This window comes from Rhipicephalus sanguineus, chromosome 4 (genome assembly GCF_013339695.2).
Source record: "Rhipicephalus sanguineus isolate Rsan-2018 chromosome 4, BIME_Rsan_1.4, whole genome shotgun sequence".
Taxonomy (NCBI): Eukaryota; Metazoa; Arthropoda; class Arachnida; order Ixodida; family Ixodidae; genus Rhipicephalus; species Rhipicephalus sanguineus.
This window is the reverse complement of record NC_051179.1, coordinates 20,298,963-20,315,863: the sequence shown is the minus strand read 5'-3', so window position 1 is coordinate 20,315,863 and position 16,901 is coordinate 20,298,963. Positions and strand designations below refer to the sequence as shown.

At 45.8% G+C, this 16,901-nt stretch overlaps 1 protein-coding gene across 1 annotated transcript in view; it reads right to left on the bottom strand.

Moving 5' to 3' along the window:
- LOC119389556 (uncharacterized) overlaps window positions 1-16,901 on the bottom strand; it is a 43,565-nt gene that overhangs the window by 3,324 nt on the left and 23,340 nt on the right. The window contains exons 2-5 of the mRNA XM_037656872.2: window positions 8,659-8,782; window positions 3,805-3,998; window positions 1,299-1,539; window positions 68-270 (exon numbers count right to left, since the gene is read on the bottom strand). Of these exons, the coding sequence (XP_037512800.1) occupies window positions 68-270; window positions 1,299-1,539; window positions 3,805-3,998; window positions 8,659-8,731 (711 nt within the window). The 5' untranslated portion in view covers window positions 8,732-8,782. The remainder of the gene's footprint in view (window positions 1-67; window positions 271-1,298; window positions 1,540-3,804; window positions 3,999-8,658; window positions 8,783-16,901) is intronic.

Genomic DNA, 16,901 nt, shown 5'->3' with positions numbered 1-16,901 from the left:
CAAATGCGTACACGGTGACTGAAGGGGTAGACACTATCATTGCATCTGAAGTATGCGGCATACTTGCCTGGCAGGATAGCCGCCGCAGTATGACAAACGCCATGGCCTGGAAGAGGGCGCAGGCGAGCGTGATGACGATGCCCGATATGGAGGTGCCCACGTCGGGTGTCAAAAGCAGGGTGGGTAGGAAGGCCACGAGGATGCCGCAGAGCACGAGTAGGCCGGCCGCCATCTCGCGGGGTCCGCAGCGCTCCTCCAATATGGCGCAGCCTGCGCGCGTGGTTACGTCACGCATCGGCCGTCGACAACAATGCGTGGATGACTCTGAACACCTCGGTGCCCGAGAAATGCGCTTTACTATATTGTCTAAGCGTGATCATTAACATGAGAGACGCGAGACATATACAGAAGAAACCACAGGCGTGCGCACGAGGGGCCGGGGTGTTCGATTCACTAGAGAGGGGGCGTAAAACGTGACCCAAACGTTTACTTAGTTATGGCCACGCAGGTACTTCACGATGATGGCGGCCGAAAGCCCCTGATGCTCATGCCAAGAACTGTTTACTTCCCATCTTCAGGTCAGGAAAGCCAGGGACCAAAGGCAGGGAGGGCGTTGCGACAAAACTTTGCCCCCCCCCCCTCCCCCATAGTGCAGAACCCTGTGCACACCTATGGAAGAACCTCGTTGATACGTTCTCGCTTCGTACGATTTCTAAATGAGTGATGTTTGAGTGAATTCGGATTGTACTTTTTTTTCAAGAACGTTTGAACAAAGTTATACTGTATAGATGTTCTAAATATATTTGCTTCAAGCGGCGAGTAGTTAATGAGATGTGAAACAAAGTGATAAGAGAGGGAAATTGACAACCACCCGTTTGCAGCACGAATTGCTACAAGGAAATACATACGGATTTCTCAGAAAGAAAGGTTGTTAGTTGCCGAAAAATTCGTCCTGGTCCCGAGTTCGATCCTTGGACCAGGACGAAATTTTCGGCGAGAAGCTTTCTTTCTGAGAGATCCATATGGGTTTTCTTGTAGCTTCGTGCTACAAACGGATGGTTGTCAATTTCCCTCACGAACCCTTCCGCCACTTTGTGAGATTCCGTAGAACAGATTTGAAACGAAGTGATATATATAGGGCAAAAAAGAAATTGTGTTCTCAAGAAATTGTGTTCATAGCAGTCAAAATAACTTTTGATAGGAAAGGATCGGGCTTTCGTAAATTTTCCATCGCCGCTACCTGCGTTTGCAAGCGTGTGACTGGTCTGTATAGGCAATTTATCTCGGATGTCAATTACCGAATATCGCTGCGAACACGGGCATGGTGTTGATAAGGAGTGAGAACTCGGCCAGCGGCAGCGTGGAGCTGCCCAGCGTGAAGGTGAGCGCCCGCATCGCCAGCACCACAGAGACGGCGGCGAGGCCTAGCCGGTGTCCCTTGTCGGCCAGCAGCTGAGGCCTCCACAGGGCGATCACCGGCAGCAGGTAGAGCACCGAGCAAACGCACCGCAGGCCGGACACCGCCAGCGGAGGTATCACCTGTGGTCACGTGACAGGCCGAAAGTGTTCCATTACCAGATGAATTATTAACAGTGGAGCTATTTAAGCTTGAGCTTGGTCCGTAGTCGTGGACAGAAAACTCGGCGGGTATGTGCAGCCATAGGCGTGCGCAGGGTTCCCCATAAGGGGGGGGGGGGGCAAAGGTTCATCGCAGCGCCCCCCCCCCACCCTACTAAGTCAATGTGTGGGGCAGATTTCGCGCCCCCCCCCCCTCTTAGGTGACTAGAAGGGTCAATGTACGGGGAAGATTTTGCGCCCCCCTCTTAGGTGATGCCCCTGCCCCCCCCCCCCCCCCCCCCCCTGTGCGCACGCCTATGTCTGCAGCATAAAGCGGGTGTGCCAAGCAACGCCTAGCATAGCATTGTCATGCATAGTATAGTATAGCAAGGGGTTGAGAAAAGGAAGTGAGGGTGAGGAGGAAGGAAAGAAGGAGGGGAGAGGGTACGTACGTTATAACCTTGCATAATATAGTTTATGCGCCACAGACAGTGGGTATGTGCCAAGCAGCTGCTTGGAAAGGGAAGTGAGGGGAGGGAAAGGAGGAAGTGAGAGGATAAACCATAGCATAACCATGTACCGTATGGCATAGCAAGGGGGTGGGATAGAGCAGTGAGGGTGTGGGGGAGGGAACGGAAGAGAGAGGGCAATATAGAGAGAGATAAAGAAGTAAATATTAAAGAACAAAGAAGAAGGTGTAGAAAAAGAAAAAAAAATTAGCCAGCTTTACTTCGCGAACACTGTCGAACCAGCGAAGCTGATGTCCCTCCTTCACTCAGGCTAAATCGTACTTCTACATTTTTCAAGTCTTCCCTTCGTTGGCGCTTAGCTTCGGACTCTCTTGCGCGAACATCGCGGTTGGCTCGGCGACGACATGCCCGTTCCCGCGTCAGCTCTCGCTCATACCCACGTCGGGCGGCTTCTTCCTCGGGAGCAGTCTCGGCCATCATGAAAGTACAAACTCACAAAGAACCTACGCCCCCCATCATACTCCACCGAGACACTCACTATAACGTACTTCTCGCAAAACGGCTGGATTCCTCCGCTGAGCCTCACTCTCGGCCCTCTTGACGCGCCTCTCATTGGTTCACTCTTTCTGCAATGCCTCACGCTCCCCCTTCTTTGCGCGCCTCTGATTGGTTCAACCGTCAAGATTCATCCTCGCCACTCCCGGCACGGCACAGCCCTCCCCTTCCTACGGAGCCTCACTCTCACCATACTGCGACGTCACGTGATTAACGCTATGCCATTGGACGGAGAAGCATCGACTAAGAACAGCTTCGCTGTTAAAAAGAAGGTCAAGAAAGAACTCAGTCTGCGTTCGCCAAGTGTTTGGCGCTTGCTTGCCAGCCCCGCTGTTTACTCAGATTGCACAGGCGTGTAACTGGCTTCAATCTTTTTAACCGAAAGTTTTTTCATGTGAAAAGACCTACAGTTCGATAATTCAGTTCGAAATGAATGAATATCCGGCTGGAACTCGGTCATATTCCAGCTGGATATTCGACGTCGAGCTGCATTATAGTGTTATGTAGCTGAATTATCCAACCGGAAATCTTTCCAGCTGGAAATATTCACTAATCCAGCTGGAAATGGAACTTTTTTCATATCGTGAGCATATTCAACACGCGATGTATATACTATATCAGCCAACGGTTGCGACGAGTTTCCAACTCCACAGTACTTATATGTAGGACACATCTGGGAGCTAAAGTGTGTGTGTGTGCGTGCGTGTGTGTGTGTGTGTGTGTGTGTGTGTGTGTGTGTGTGTGTGTGTGTGTGTGTACACACACACGCACACACACACACACACACACACACACACACACTACACACACACACACACACACACACACACACACACACACACACACACACACACACACACACACACACACACACACACACACACACACACACACACACACACACACACACACACTCGAAATTTAAGTTGCTGTACCAGCTGCGCCCTGCATCGATCGAACGAGAAGCACGTCATAGCTTCGTTTTCATTTTTGCATCCATCGCGAAACTTGTTTTCGTTTGGACTGTGGTGGTGAAACTCGTCCCCGCACCCGTTATGGACAACCCTGCTCTCGTTTACGCTTGTCGCGGATATCCATCGGTAAGGGGGAACGCTGGTGTAGCTTGGGTGGGGGGCAAGTGCCCCTTCTGCACCTCCCTGCCGACGCGCATAGTACACGGTCGCGGCGTTCTCTTAACTCGTGACAGTACCGAAACCCTGACCTCGACGAGTCCGATGAGCAGTCCTCCGACGCTGATGGCGAGTCCTGTAGCCAGAGCAGCCGAGATGCCGGCTGCCTCTCGCCATGCTGCCTGCGCTAACAGGGCGACGCTGCTGTGGCGGCGCAAGTACGGCTGCCCTTCCATGCTTTTTCCCGCTCCGCCATTGGGGTCTTTGTTCGGTTCTCCATTGGCACCTGCACGATAGAAATAAATGCCAGTCAGCAATTTGAGGGGGGGGGGAGGCATAGGCGTGCGCAGGGTTCCCCATTAGGGGGGGGGCAAAGGTTCGTCGCAGCGCCCCCCCCCTCTACTAAGTCAATGTATGAAGCAGATTTTGTGCCCCCCCCCCCCTCTTGGGTGACTAGAAGGGTCAATGTACGGGGCAAATTTTGCGCCCCCCCTCTTAGGTGATTAGGGGGGGCGGCCGCCCCCCCTGCCCCCCCCCCTGTGCGCACGCCTATGGGGGGAGGGTTTCCCCAGCAAACAAAACAAAAAAACTATTCCACACCAACCCGCCTACCCTCACCTCTTACGGACAGGCACTTATGCACTCTGAAGGTAACTAGCCAATCAGAACATCCACTGAGTCCACTGAGTGAATAGTTCACTCAGTGGACTCATACACAACACCCTTGGTTACTTCAGATGGCAGAGCGAAAACTTGAGTTCCGGTCCGGGACGAATTTTTGTTAAAAAGCAGGCGTTTTTTGTTTGTCTGTTCGTTTTCTGTGAAAAGTGTGTGGATTTTCTTTGTAGCTTTTTGTTACAAGCGGCAGGTGAAACATTTTTTCGTCTTTTCATATTTATAATATGAAGGCAAACAATATGCGCGCAATAATTTGAAAGCCGCTGGGAAGAATTAAAAGAATGGAGGGCGGGTAAACGATAAGTGTGATAAAGTTATTGTGTAAGACCAATTACATATTGTTTAGAGTTCAGTGGAGAAACCGCGAGCACTTTTTTATTTCTTTCGCATCTAAGGAGAGCGCCATCTTTATCGACGACTGCGTCGTGTCGAATGTGTAGCGACGTGTTAGACTTGGTGTAAATGTCACCGAGACGTGGACATACACTTAAGCAGAAAGGCCTTAAGATGTACAGTTGACATCTTTCGCCTTGTTATGGCATTTAAATGCTCTGAACTTCTGTCAGCGGCCAAATAAAATGTTTGTCGCCCGTTTAAGTACTTGTCGCTGTGTATCCCAACTCGACATTTACGCAAAGGTCCCGAGTGTTCGTTTTTACAGCAGGAACTTGTTTTCTTCTTAATGTCACGATGTTCAAGCCTTTGCTTCTATACAAAATACTGAGCACACAGCAATTATTTACGTTTATTTCCAATTAATTTTCCTTAAATTGAGAGATTAGTACAATGCTCAACGTTCTGAGTGCTTCCTATTTAGCTTCGAAAATTTCTTGAAACTCGTTTACACGTTCACGCGAGACGAACTTAGCAACGAGGACCAGCAAAGGAATAAAAGAACGGTATTTTTGAAAAGTAAAAAAAAAAATGACATCCATCTGTTTGTAGCGCGAAGCAACAAGGATATACATATATGGATTTCGTCGCAACTTGAAAATGGATTTCTTTGTAGGTGGGCTTGTTCCTTGTAGATGGATTTCCATGTAGCTACAAAGAAGTCGGTACGGTTGCCGCCCACCCGTCTGTAGCATGAAGCTAGGAGGATATCCGTAAGGACGTATTTCCTTGTAGCTTGTTAACGTGGGTGAATTTCATAGGTCCACTCTTACATGACGGCAGAGCACACGAAGTCCGTGCCACGTTTACAAGTCCACGCCTGCATACGTTACGTCCTGTTCTTCAAATATACGTATCCCGTTCAAGCTATCCCGATGTGACTCTATCCTGCAGCTGGTCCGTCTACGGCTTGGAGTAGCTTTCTCCAATGCTAATTTGCTTACTAATCTGAATGGCTGATAGCCCGTTGTGTGAACTCTGCGGGTGCAGCGAAACAGTCGCACACCTTCTATGCGAGTCCAACTGCTTTAGCTACGAAATAGCAGTCCTCTCAGCAGCACTAGGCCAGCTGGACAACCGCCCTTTTGACAGAGGACAAAATTCTAGGGCACTGGCCTACCCGGACTTCAATGCGAGCCGTGTAGTTCTTCGATAGTGTTATTGTCATTACTTTGTATTGTCACAGAATCTTCCCCTCTTTCGCGCCCCTTTCTCGTCCCCAAGCATAGTCAGGGTTCTCCGATGAGATATGGGGGGGGGGGGCAATGCCCCCACCCCGTTGGAGGAATCCGACAGAAAACATGTTTTGCAATGCATGCAGGAATGCAAACGAAGCAATGACGTGCTTTTCACAAGGGTCTGCCTTTGGTTACCGCCTTTTCGAGGGTAAAGGGGGAAAGGAAACCGTTGTTGGAATGCGACATCAGGAGTCCGGCTGCCACTATCGCCAAAACCTGCACTTTCATAACCCCGGAAATTATGGTGGAAAGGAGCCCACCGCAAACACAGGGACAGTACGAGAAACGAACAACGCGAGCAAGGTTGTCAACCGCAGATTTCCTCTGGGTGACCTCCCTGTCTTTTTTTCTCTTTCTTTTTCCCTCTGTCTTCCTTGTAGCATTATTCTACAAAGCGATGGATGGCTACTTTCTATATCATGCTCGTCTCTCCTTCTTGCAGGCTTCCGAAAAACTGATATCACCACAAACGTTACATTTCTGCATTAATTCGAATACCACCAATTGAATGCTTAACGATGACATTGCAACCGCTGCGGCAAGACGCATGATAGTTATTGACAAAAATTACTTAGCGCAATAAAAACACGGCTCACAAGGAAGGTACACAAGGGACAAGCGCTTGTCCCTTGCGTACCTTCCTTATGTGCTTCCTTGTATCCCAATTATTACAAATAACAATCCCTATACTTTCCTTGGCATTATTGTCTGTTAGTACTCATTAATATTGTGTCTAAGAAAGAAAAACGAGCCCTTAAAAGCCACCTTCTTTCCTTCATTCATAGCGAGGGTCTCGTTCTGGCAGACTTGGTGCCTTCAGGTAGTATGCGAGGGATTATTGGTCAGCTGCAAGCTCGTAAATGATCACGTGCTACGTGACGCTGAAACGGCAGAAAATGAGCGTTCCACACTCGCCGCCATGCTGCGATCGGCGCTGACTGACACTCCTTGGTTTAAATGCACATATATACCCTATAAAGTGGACGGGGGGATGACCGCCGCCGTAGCTCAGTGGTAGAGCATCGGACGCGTTATTCGAAGGTCGCAGGTTCGGTCCCTGCCGGCGGCAAGTTATCTTTTGTCGTCCACTTTACTTTCCTCACATTTATATCCCAATTATTACAGATAACATCCCCTATTCTTTCCTTGGCACTATTGTCTGTTAGTTCTCATTGATCCTTGTGTGCTGTGTTTTTATTGCGCTAAGTAATTTTTGTCATTATGCACCAACTAGGCCCCCCAAAAGTCATATTAAATGATAGTTATGCTTGTCATTCTGCCTTGTCCCACTAAACAACGCACGTCATCGCAGTTATGCTGCCGTGTAACAGTGATGATCTATGTCATTCAGCTGGTATGTGGGACGATTTTTAAATTTTTTAAAGATAAAGCATTAAAAAAAATATCTGGGTCGCAAGTGCGACGTAATGTCGCACAAAAATATTCCACGTCGCTTTTACGTATTTGCGGCGTGTTCTCATTGGTCTAATACTTTCTAGGTGTATTTTTTTCGCGTTTGTGTTGTTTTTTATTGCTCATTTCTCTTTAAACTTTTTTTTCAGTCTTGCATTCTACATCGTTGAATTCAGGTTGTTCTTACATCACAGCCGCGTGCGCACACGCACGCACGTACACACACACACACTGCTGCCAACATGCGCAGCTGGCACTGGTATTAGCTGCATGTATAGCAGAACGTACGGGTGTAGTTCTGCAGAGCCAAAATAAGAAACAGGCTTTGCGAGAAGTAACTGGTTCACAAATTCAATTCTGCACAGGTAACTAATCGCATGTTCCAGGCATTGTAGTGTTTAAAACGTGCCATCATTCCACGGCTTCGTTTTGTGAAGTTGCGTTATTGAAGTTTTTGTTAAGAATAATGACATTAGATGTAGCGTTTTAAAGTAAGAACATCTGAAATTCAATAGTTGAGTTGTTCCAGATTTTTATCTAATTTTTTTTTTTTAATTTGAGCATCATTAGACACTTTCATGACGCTATAGATTTGCATAAGTGAACAACTTCGACAAACACTACAACAGCAGTATGAGCAACAATACAAACCACAACGAAACAAGCTTCTGGACTTCTTTGTGTCACCACAACCTATGATGCTTTAAATGCCGCCGTCACAGACTAAACACGTTGCCGTTTTGTATCTAAATGCGTCAGCTGGTGACGTGTTTTGTACACGCTGTTTCCTGTGCTCGTCAATCCCTTAGAGTTCCCCAGAAAGATTATATATATATATATATATATATATATATATATATATATATATATATATATATATATATATATATATATATATATAAACCTTGTTGCGATGGAGATACCTGGAGAAGTATATTTTATTTGAAAGCTGACACATTATCATCAAGACAGTAGCTGCAGACATTAAACTTGAGTATCTGCGTAACAACGATAATTAGATAATTTCATTGGCGTATTTCTCTAATTAGAGACAAGACAATACCAAGGCATACAGCGTGTTTTATGATGTCCGTTATACCCATCAACTAAGCTTTTAAACATCGCATTAAGCAATGTGCTCTATATTTAGGAAACTATTTTCGCAGTCTCGGAAGAAACACAGCCGGTATCACAAAAGGCCACCGCCCGTGTCCATGAACTTGCCTTCTGTAGCCAGCTTGGCCGCGGCCACTTCGACGCTGACGTCATCGCCTGCCTTGCTGTCCCCGGCTGTCATGGCTGTGCCGATCACAGCTGCCGTCGCACTCCACCGGTGTCATTCAGCATCCTGCGGTCAACGGTGTACGACACATCACTGTGCTTTGACATTCACCTCTTCGAAAAGAAGTTTTCAACGTCAAGCGCTCCGCAGTTCTCAGACGCATTTAATCGGACAGCTGTTCTTTTCTTTTATATGTTAAAACGGGGAATGCTATAGCTACGTCAAAGCCGGCTATACCAATACTGTGAATTCGCTACTTAACTGACAAAAGAAAGATCCTAAAATAAAAATGAGGAATAGAATGTGACAAAGTGGCAAGTTGGGCTAGTTGATGCGTAGTTGGTGCGAGCGTCGTAACAATTCGGCTGTCCAGGCACGCGAGCAGAGCATAGCGTAGCGTTGTATAGTATAGTATAATATAGTAAGGGGTGAGAAAGGGAAGAGAGAAAGAGCGAGAAATATATATATATATATATATATATATATATATATATATATATATATATATATATATATATATACAATATTAATAAGCACTAACAGACAATAATGGCAAGGAAAGTATAGGGGTTATTTTTACTAGTAAATGTAAGGCAAATGTCAGTGCTGGGCAGTATCGAAGATACATGTATCTTAGATACTATCTTAGATACTCTATGTGTATCTTGTATCTGTATCGCGATACTTCTCGAAAAACGAGTATCTGTATCTGTATTTCCGATACATTCGATAATGTATCGTGTATCTTAAGATACAAGATACTTATATCGCTACACAACCGTGCGAAACAATAATCGCTGGCCAAGCTCCGCTTCTCAAGCTGGTACAGGTACCACTAAGCCATCTGAATGAGTCTTGGGGCAGTGACGCAATTTTATTTTTCCGCCAGAGTATCCCAGTGAGGGCAGAAGATGAGGAAGACAAGCGCGGATGTCTACGCCCAGCCCACGTACTTTTTGTTTGCTCGATTTCTTTTCTTTTTAGTTACGCCAATGCCGCGACACTTGCTCTTAGCCACTGTCCTGCGCCGCGTGTATCGCGCAAATTCTGATGTTGCTACAGTGTCGTTATTGAAGATTCTCTCGCGTCTTGCGTCTTACTCCGTAACTAAATGTGATGCGTGCAAAAATGGGGTTCCTCTGCGTCGCGTGTGTTTTACATATCAACGATTTGAAGGATCTCGTGGATGTAAGTTTGACTTGCATGCCATGAAGCAACTTATATGCAAATAAAAGTGTAACAACGTTAGCACCACTGGTACTGATGTTAGATCTAAAAGAGCAAACGTTTACCTAACAGAAAATATCTTGGCGTACCGTATTTTTCACATCCTGCTACATTTATTCAAAGAATTTATGAAATCATAATTTGATTATTAGCACAAGCGCTTTGTTAGCTGTCATTTTGCATCCCTTACATTACCTTAGTCTCTGCGCTGTTTTTCTGGTCAGGACACTGCAGTATGTCTTTTGTAACGCGCTCTCAAAATAAGATCTCTGCTTTATTCTTCTGTCTACTTTATATTCACTACTGTTTACACATTTACACGTTGACAGGGCGATTTTGAAAACAAATATATAATTATCTGGGCGTACCTTGATTAAACAGTACAAAACATTCTGCTTACCGCTTAGGAAAAAAGCGAACTTGAGTTTGCATTATAATAATGGAAATCATTAGGAGTCATCTTAAAGATGTTAGGAAGGAGATTCGAGAAACTTTATTTCACTGATTGCTCTGTTTTCCTCATGAGCGTCCCAACGAGCCGTTTCAGGCAATTTTCAATAGGCACTGAACTTTCTATTGTCCCAACAGGTAAGTTGACAATACATCATGCTCATAGCTATTAAGGGCGCCGTCTGTATCCTGTTTCTGTACTCATTCAATGTGAATGTTTGATATACCCAACCACCTCTCTATTTAACTTATATTTGTTTTCCTGTTCTAGGCTTTCTTAAATATTTTTCGCATTACTAATCGCCACGTAATGGGAGCTACAAGTGGCAATAGCGCGAATAGCGGCGGTGTCCTGAGACGCTTTGTACGTCTGAGACGTTTCTGTGTTGCACATGTTCTCTCGTTGAAGAAAAATTACTAAAAGATTGCACGTTAGTGAGTATATCAACAAAGAATCCTTTACGCCGGCAGATAAGTAAAATATGAAAATTCATTGCAGTTTTATGTCATCTACATATACACCAGGGGTCTCAATCTGAGCTTATAGCCAGCGGGCCGCAGTCGCGAAATTTAGTTGCAAGGGCCGAGACAGTGAAGGTGGTGGGAGAGAGTTTGAACAAAATGACGTTTGAAAGGAAGCCTTCCCCATATCTTATATATAGGTCATTTCTGAAGGGGATTTGGAGTCAGGACTCGAGAAACATCGATACCGATGTACAGAATGACTGATATCTGGACGCTGATTCTCAAATATAGAGTTTTTGTTCCACGGTGATGTTTTAGTACATGGTGATCACATGTTCCTGACAAAAGGAATACTTGAGACCAGTCATGCCTGTGCAGCTCACGAACATACTTATTTATAAAATAAAAACAAATGAGACGAAGACAGTCATGTGTGCGGGCCGGGCCGCTAGCGAAAGGTCTCAAACCCCTAGTATACACCATGCGTCAACCCCCCCCCCCCCCCCCCACAAAAAAAAGAAAGAAAAATGTCGCTACCAGCGTCGTTGCTGCTGTACACCTGTCCGGATATACGGTATTGTGCAAGCTGTCTTTTACAGATATGGAAAAAGTCCTCATCGGTATTTGCCCCGTCGTGCGAAGGCTTCTTTTGAAGTTATTATTTTTGTATGGCAACCTGCTAGATGGTCGGCAAGCTGTGCAAAGCAAGTACCGCTGTCAGCGAAGTGTACAAAGTGTTGTCCTGTGAGGAAGCTAAAACAAACCCCGATAAGTTGTTTTGGAAGGAAACTAATGTTTCCTTCCAAAAACTAATGCTTTGAGCAAGAAGGGCAAAACGTTTGAGATACTAACAGACATTTCATTCAAGTGAAACAAAATAGGTCACAGTAAAGACATTTTCGTGCATAGGCGTTTGCTGCTACATTATATGGATCTATAATAACAAATTTGAGAATGTATCGAAGTATCTTAAGATACAATTGCCAAGTATCGTATCGGATACAATTTTTGCGGCAGTATCTTGTATCGTATCGCGATACAATTTCAAAGTATCTTTGCCCAGCCCTGGCAAATGTGAAGAAAGAAAAGTGGACAAAAAGATAGCTTGCCGCGGGCAGGGACCGAACCTGCGACCTTCGATATATATATATATATATATATATATATATATATATACATATAGAGAGAGAGAGAGAGAGAGAGAAATAAACAAAGAGAAAAGAGAGGTAGACAAAACATAGGGAGGATAGAAAACGAAAGAAAGAAAAATAAAGAGAAGCGAGGAAGGCAGCCCAGCTCCGCACTTACTTCAGGCTTGGCACCCCTAGTGCTAAGGTACCTTAATTTTTTTTGTGCGCTGTTTTTCTTCACAAAATGAAAAAAAAAAGAAATAGAATGTTTAAAAGTACCATACAGTACACACATTCGAATGTAAGCGTACTAAGAACGCATCTGCGCACATCAGTGCCTGAAATTCCGCGTCAGCATAAAAAAAGAAACAAGAAGAAAATCAAACTGTAACTGGGAATGCGGATGTATATTGTATGCATACACAGGATATATAGCGAACTTAATAAAATGCTTTTGTATTCGCCCCAATCCTGTCGTTTATCTATGTTACAGGTAATTAGTCTATAGGCTTTATGAACGAACAGAGTTCCCCAGATCGGATACGGAATCTTCAGCTCTGTGCTGTACAAAAAAAAAAAGAAAATAGAAAAAAAGAAAGAAAAGGCAGGCAACTCAACCATTACATAAAGCGTATATGACTGTAATGTAGGTGTCGTAATAGCGGGTAACCAACCTAAGCAATCACTAGCCATCTTAGCCTACATTAGTTAGCACTAAACAACAGCCACCACTTAGTCAACGCTAGTCGACATTTAGCCAGCACCAGGCACGTTTATTGAGCGCTAATGAGCAATAGTACACATAGGCGTGCGCATGGTTCTCCATCAAGGCTGCCAGGTTTCACCGATGCGTCCCCCCCCCCCCCCTGCCCCAGTTGGTCGAGCCTAAAAGGAAACAAGCTTCGCAAACCATTATTGTAAAAAAAACATACGTAGCCATAACCCTGGGCATTAAAATATGGCGTGAAGGTCACGTGACATAGACTGCCCTGCTTCCGGGATTGGCCATTTTTCTTCAGAACAATGACATCGCACCAAGTTACAGAACCTGGGTGGTAGAGATCTCGAAAGAGACATTGTCTTCAATGAGAGAGAGAGATAGAAAGTGTAGTTCTGCCTTTGGGCTGTTCACGTTGCCGTTTTGTATCTATTTAACACATTGTTTCCTGCGCTGCTCAAGCCCTCAATTTCAATTTCCCATAAAAAAAAAAAGATGGAAGAAACGTTGCGCAACAGGTTACAAAGCTCTCTTCTTTCGTGATGTAAGGTAAAGCTCACAGCAATCACCACAAAGATTGGAGGTGTAATTGATAACGTACATGTGCTCGGCACATGGCGTCATACACGCAGCTTCCCGCCGTACTGGCGCTCCCACATGGTGGCTATAGGACAATGTCAGTGTGTCATATTCAATACCACAAGCCATTGGATCGCTGCTGGCCTGTGTACGAGAGCTTGCAGCAGTACCACCGCGCCTGACCACAACAGGTGCAACTTTCCGACATTGCTGGTCCTCCAAAATGGCGGCTAAGATGACGTCAGTGCAAGCCACCTATTAGTAAGACGAATGCGAAAATGTGAAATTGAGGACGTATATATTAATCCTATTCGAGCTATACATCGTCTCTTATTGACAGTCGATGTCGTAATCACTTATGGCCTGACACAATCGCCCTAAACGTGTTCAATTTATACCCAATGGACATGTGGAAACGCATGACTTATACCGTAATGCACCGCGACGCTAAAATGTTATCCGACCATCATTTATGACCATGTGTTCATGAAAGACGACTTCAACAACGGTAATTTGATATATGTACCTCTCTTCAATAATTTTGGTTCCACGTACGCACAGCGTCGCAGCTGCTATTGAGTGGATGCAGCAGCAGCGCTTTCGTTTCATGCGTGAAACGCAATCGCAGCTATACAGACAGCCATTTGCGTTGTCTGTTTCACATTTCCGAGTATCGATGTAGAGGTACTTCATTGCACTTGACGGTGAGCCGCCACATGCGATAGCTACAGCATGCGACAATAATCAGATGTCAGCGCACACGTGCCGACGCGTGTGCTCCTATAATGCATCTATGTCGTGGAACTGGGGATCTGTGGAACTAACGTTGAAATTGAAATTACGATGGCTATATAAATTCTACATTGCGTCTGCAGTAAGTGACAATCTGCCTACAGGGCATAGGTGCCGCTGTGGAATCACGATGCGCCACCAACTGTGTTCCCTCATTTCCGTGACGTCAACAGCTTTCTCTAATTTAAGATCATCGATTTTGCCACACAAATACATGTTCATGTCGCCGCTTTTAGGCCGAAAACCTGACTTTCCTGGCAAATTTGTTGAGAGATCCCCATGAAGAAATGTCACGCTTAAACGGTTACCTGCCTATACGCGTTCATATCGACGGGGCGTGTTTTCACATCCAGAAAAGCACAGCAGCGTAACTTCCGGTTGCCGTCACATGCTGGACAGTCACGTGACCTGAGCGAAAACGACACGTGCGACGTCATACCACTGACACAAAATTTGAACGAAAGGGAAAAGTTCTGCCTCGCGTTGAATAAATATCGATATTTTGCCAGTGTCAGTGGTTGGCCCGTCTCACTAGGTGGGCCAGTAACCTACGCCGTGCCGCTACGCGGTTCTCACTGTTTTGCTAGCATCACTACTTACTGACGGGACCGGAGTCGACAGAGGCGGGCCGCTCCGCCATTGACGTCATCTGTGACGTTTCTGCTCGGGTCACGTGACTCTCCCGCATGTGACAGTGACCGCAAGCTCCGTCATTGCGATATTGAGACGCGCATCCATGAGGGTGTCGCTGACATTCCTGAGCATGCGCAGATAAGTTTCGTCTGCCTTCTTTTCCTCCACAGCGTGACCTTTCAGTTGATAGTTTGCATTCTTGTGTCTGTCTCCTTTTTCGTCCGCTTTAGACGAATTTACATGACACATGGGCACCGCCATCTTGTGCTGTTAAACGAATGTTTCTTTATTTTTGTGAATACCGACGGGAATTAATATGACCATGAAGCGTCAAGTGCACCAACCCAACCGTTTTTATGTGTATGCGTCTACCGTAGCACCGTTGGTTTAGTTGTTAAAGATACAAAACGGCAAGGCTACAGCCCAATATGGCGGCACCGAACCCCTGCAGCCGTAAAATAGTCAACGAATCCCAACTACACTCTAAGGAAACATCGAGTGAAAAGGACCTGGCTGTTTCCTTTCTTGAAAGCCCGGCTCTCGTCCCTTCCCTATAAAAAAAAACTATGTCACGCTGATAACGCGCATGTCATTCGTGACTTGGAAATATCGGTCACACGGCGATAGTGCAAGGAAATGCACGCGAGATAGATGACGAGTATTGCTGTAAGACAAAAAGACACCCTTTTTTACTCGCACTGTTCTAAGAGTGTAGCCTACCTTTCAATCGTCTTAAAGGGGCCCTGCGACACTTTTCCAAGTAATCGTATAATGGCTTCACTAAAAGAGCTTATCGCCTCACGAATCGACTGCCGCAAACATTTTTAGAATCCTTCAAGTACGAGCGGAAGGATTTGGCGCACGTTTTAAGCGCTTTCTCTCTCCTTTCGAACCAGCGAGCGCGCTGAAAGCTATGCAGGGAGGGGGATGGCAAGAGGAAAGAAGATGCGTCCCTTCGTCAGCGCGCGTCATGACCTTGAGCGCTTTCTTTTAATTTTCTCCTCGAACGCGTGGCTTACTTTCCGTGTGATCGCGAGAGCACGCGCGGACACGCGGCTGCATCTCGCGGCGGCCACGGTAACTATAGGCAGCCCACGATGCTCAAATCAGCCAACGGCCGTGGACTTGGGTATATGGCGCAGTAATTTGGGTATATGACATCATTTGTAGAGAGAAGAGAGAGCGATTTCTAGCTGACTTTGAGAAATTAATTGTAAATTTCAGGCCGCGTGCTGCGCTATAATGTTTGGCTCGCGTGTTTTCAGGAGCCTCGAAACCGATCGGCAGTGTTTTCTGACCATGCTGAAAAAGTGCTGCAGGGCCCCTTTAAGGTATTGACGTCAGTATTCAGTCAAAGAAAATCCTTCATATAGAAACAACGACCTTTTCTTTGTCATTAAGCATACCATTTAGGCTCTCATGACGACAAAATTATGGATGAGAGGGGACTCCAGCTGGCACGGCTGTCTAATTGAAGTGAAGGGCAGGTGCAGAGTATTTCTCCAGGTGGAGCTTGTACCCTCTTCTTGATTAAATTGTCGCCTAGTGTAATGGTAATGTATAAGCAGTTTCATTGTGCGCAGCAAGGCGTACTGCCCACGCACTTTCTTTATTTAAATAAATATAAACGGAGTTCTTGTCGCCATGCTGCCCTGTTTTCACTTGCATCGTTATTAGCAATTAAAAAAAAATGAAGTATTTCGTGCTCACGCGTGTAAGCTATACTCGGTTACAGCCTAAGCAAAAAATATGTCAGCTCCGCCCACGACCACTGCTGTCCGTACATAACACGTAATATGCATAAATGCTCCATCCAATAGCAATACTAATTTCCGTGACTTCAAGCATGCACTTCACGATGTGAGTTTAGCAAAATTATACCATCTCCCGCTGAAGGGGACCATGAGGCGATGCGAAGCAGCGTTTCGGCATATCGAGCCCGCGTTTCAGAGGGGGAGTGGAGAGAGGTAGTGGAGAGGGTTTTCGCATGCGCAGTAAGGGTGGTCACGCCGCACACCACCACCGGATTGAACTCCGCCATAAGATGCTTCGCATCTAAAAAGTGTTTAACGATTTAGTGTACTTCGTACTCTACTACGGGCGAACATGCAGTAGCAAGGCAGCAGTCCACCCCCCAGACTGGTAAAGTTGATACATTCGCTCTTCTCGAGTGTTTCAGATATCGAATTTA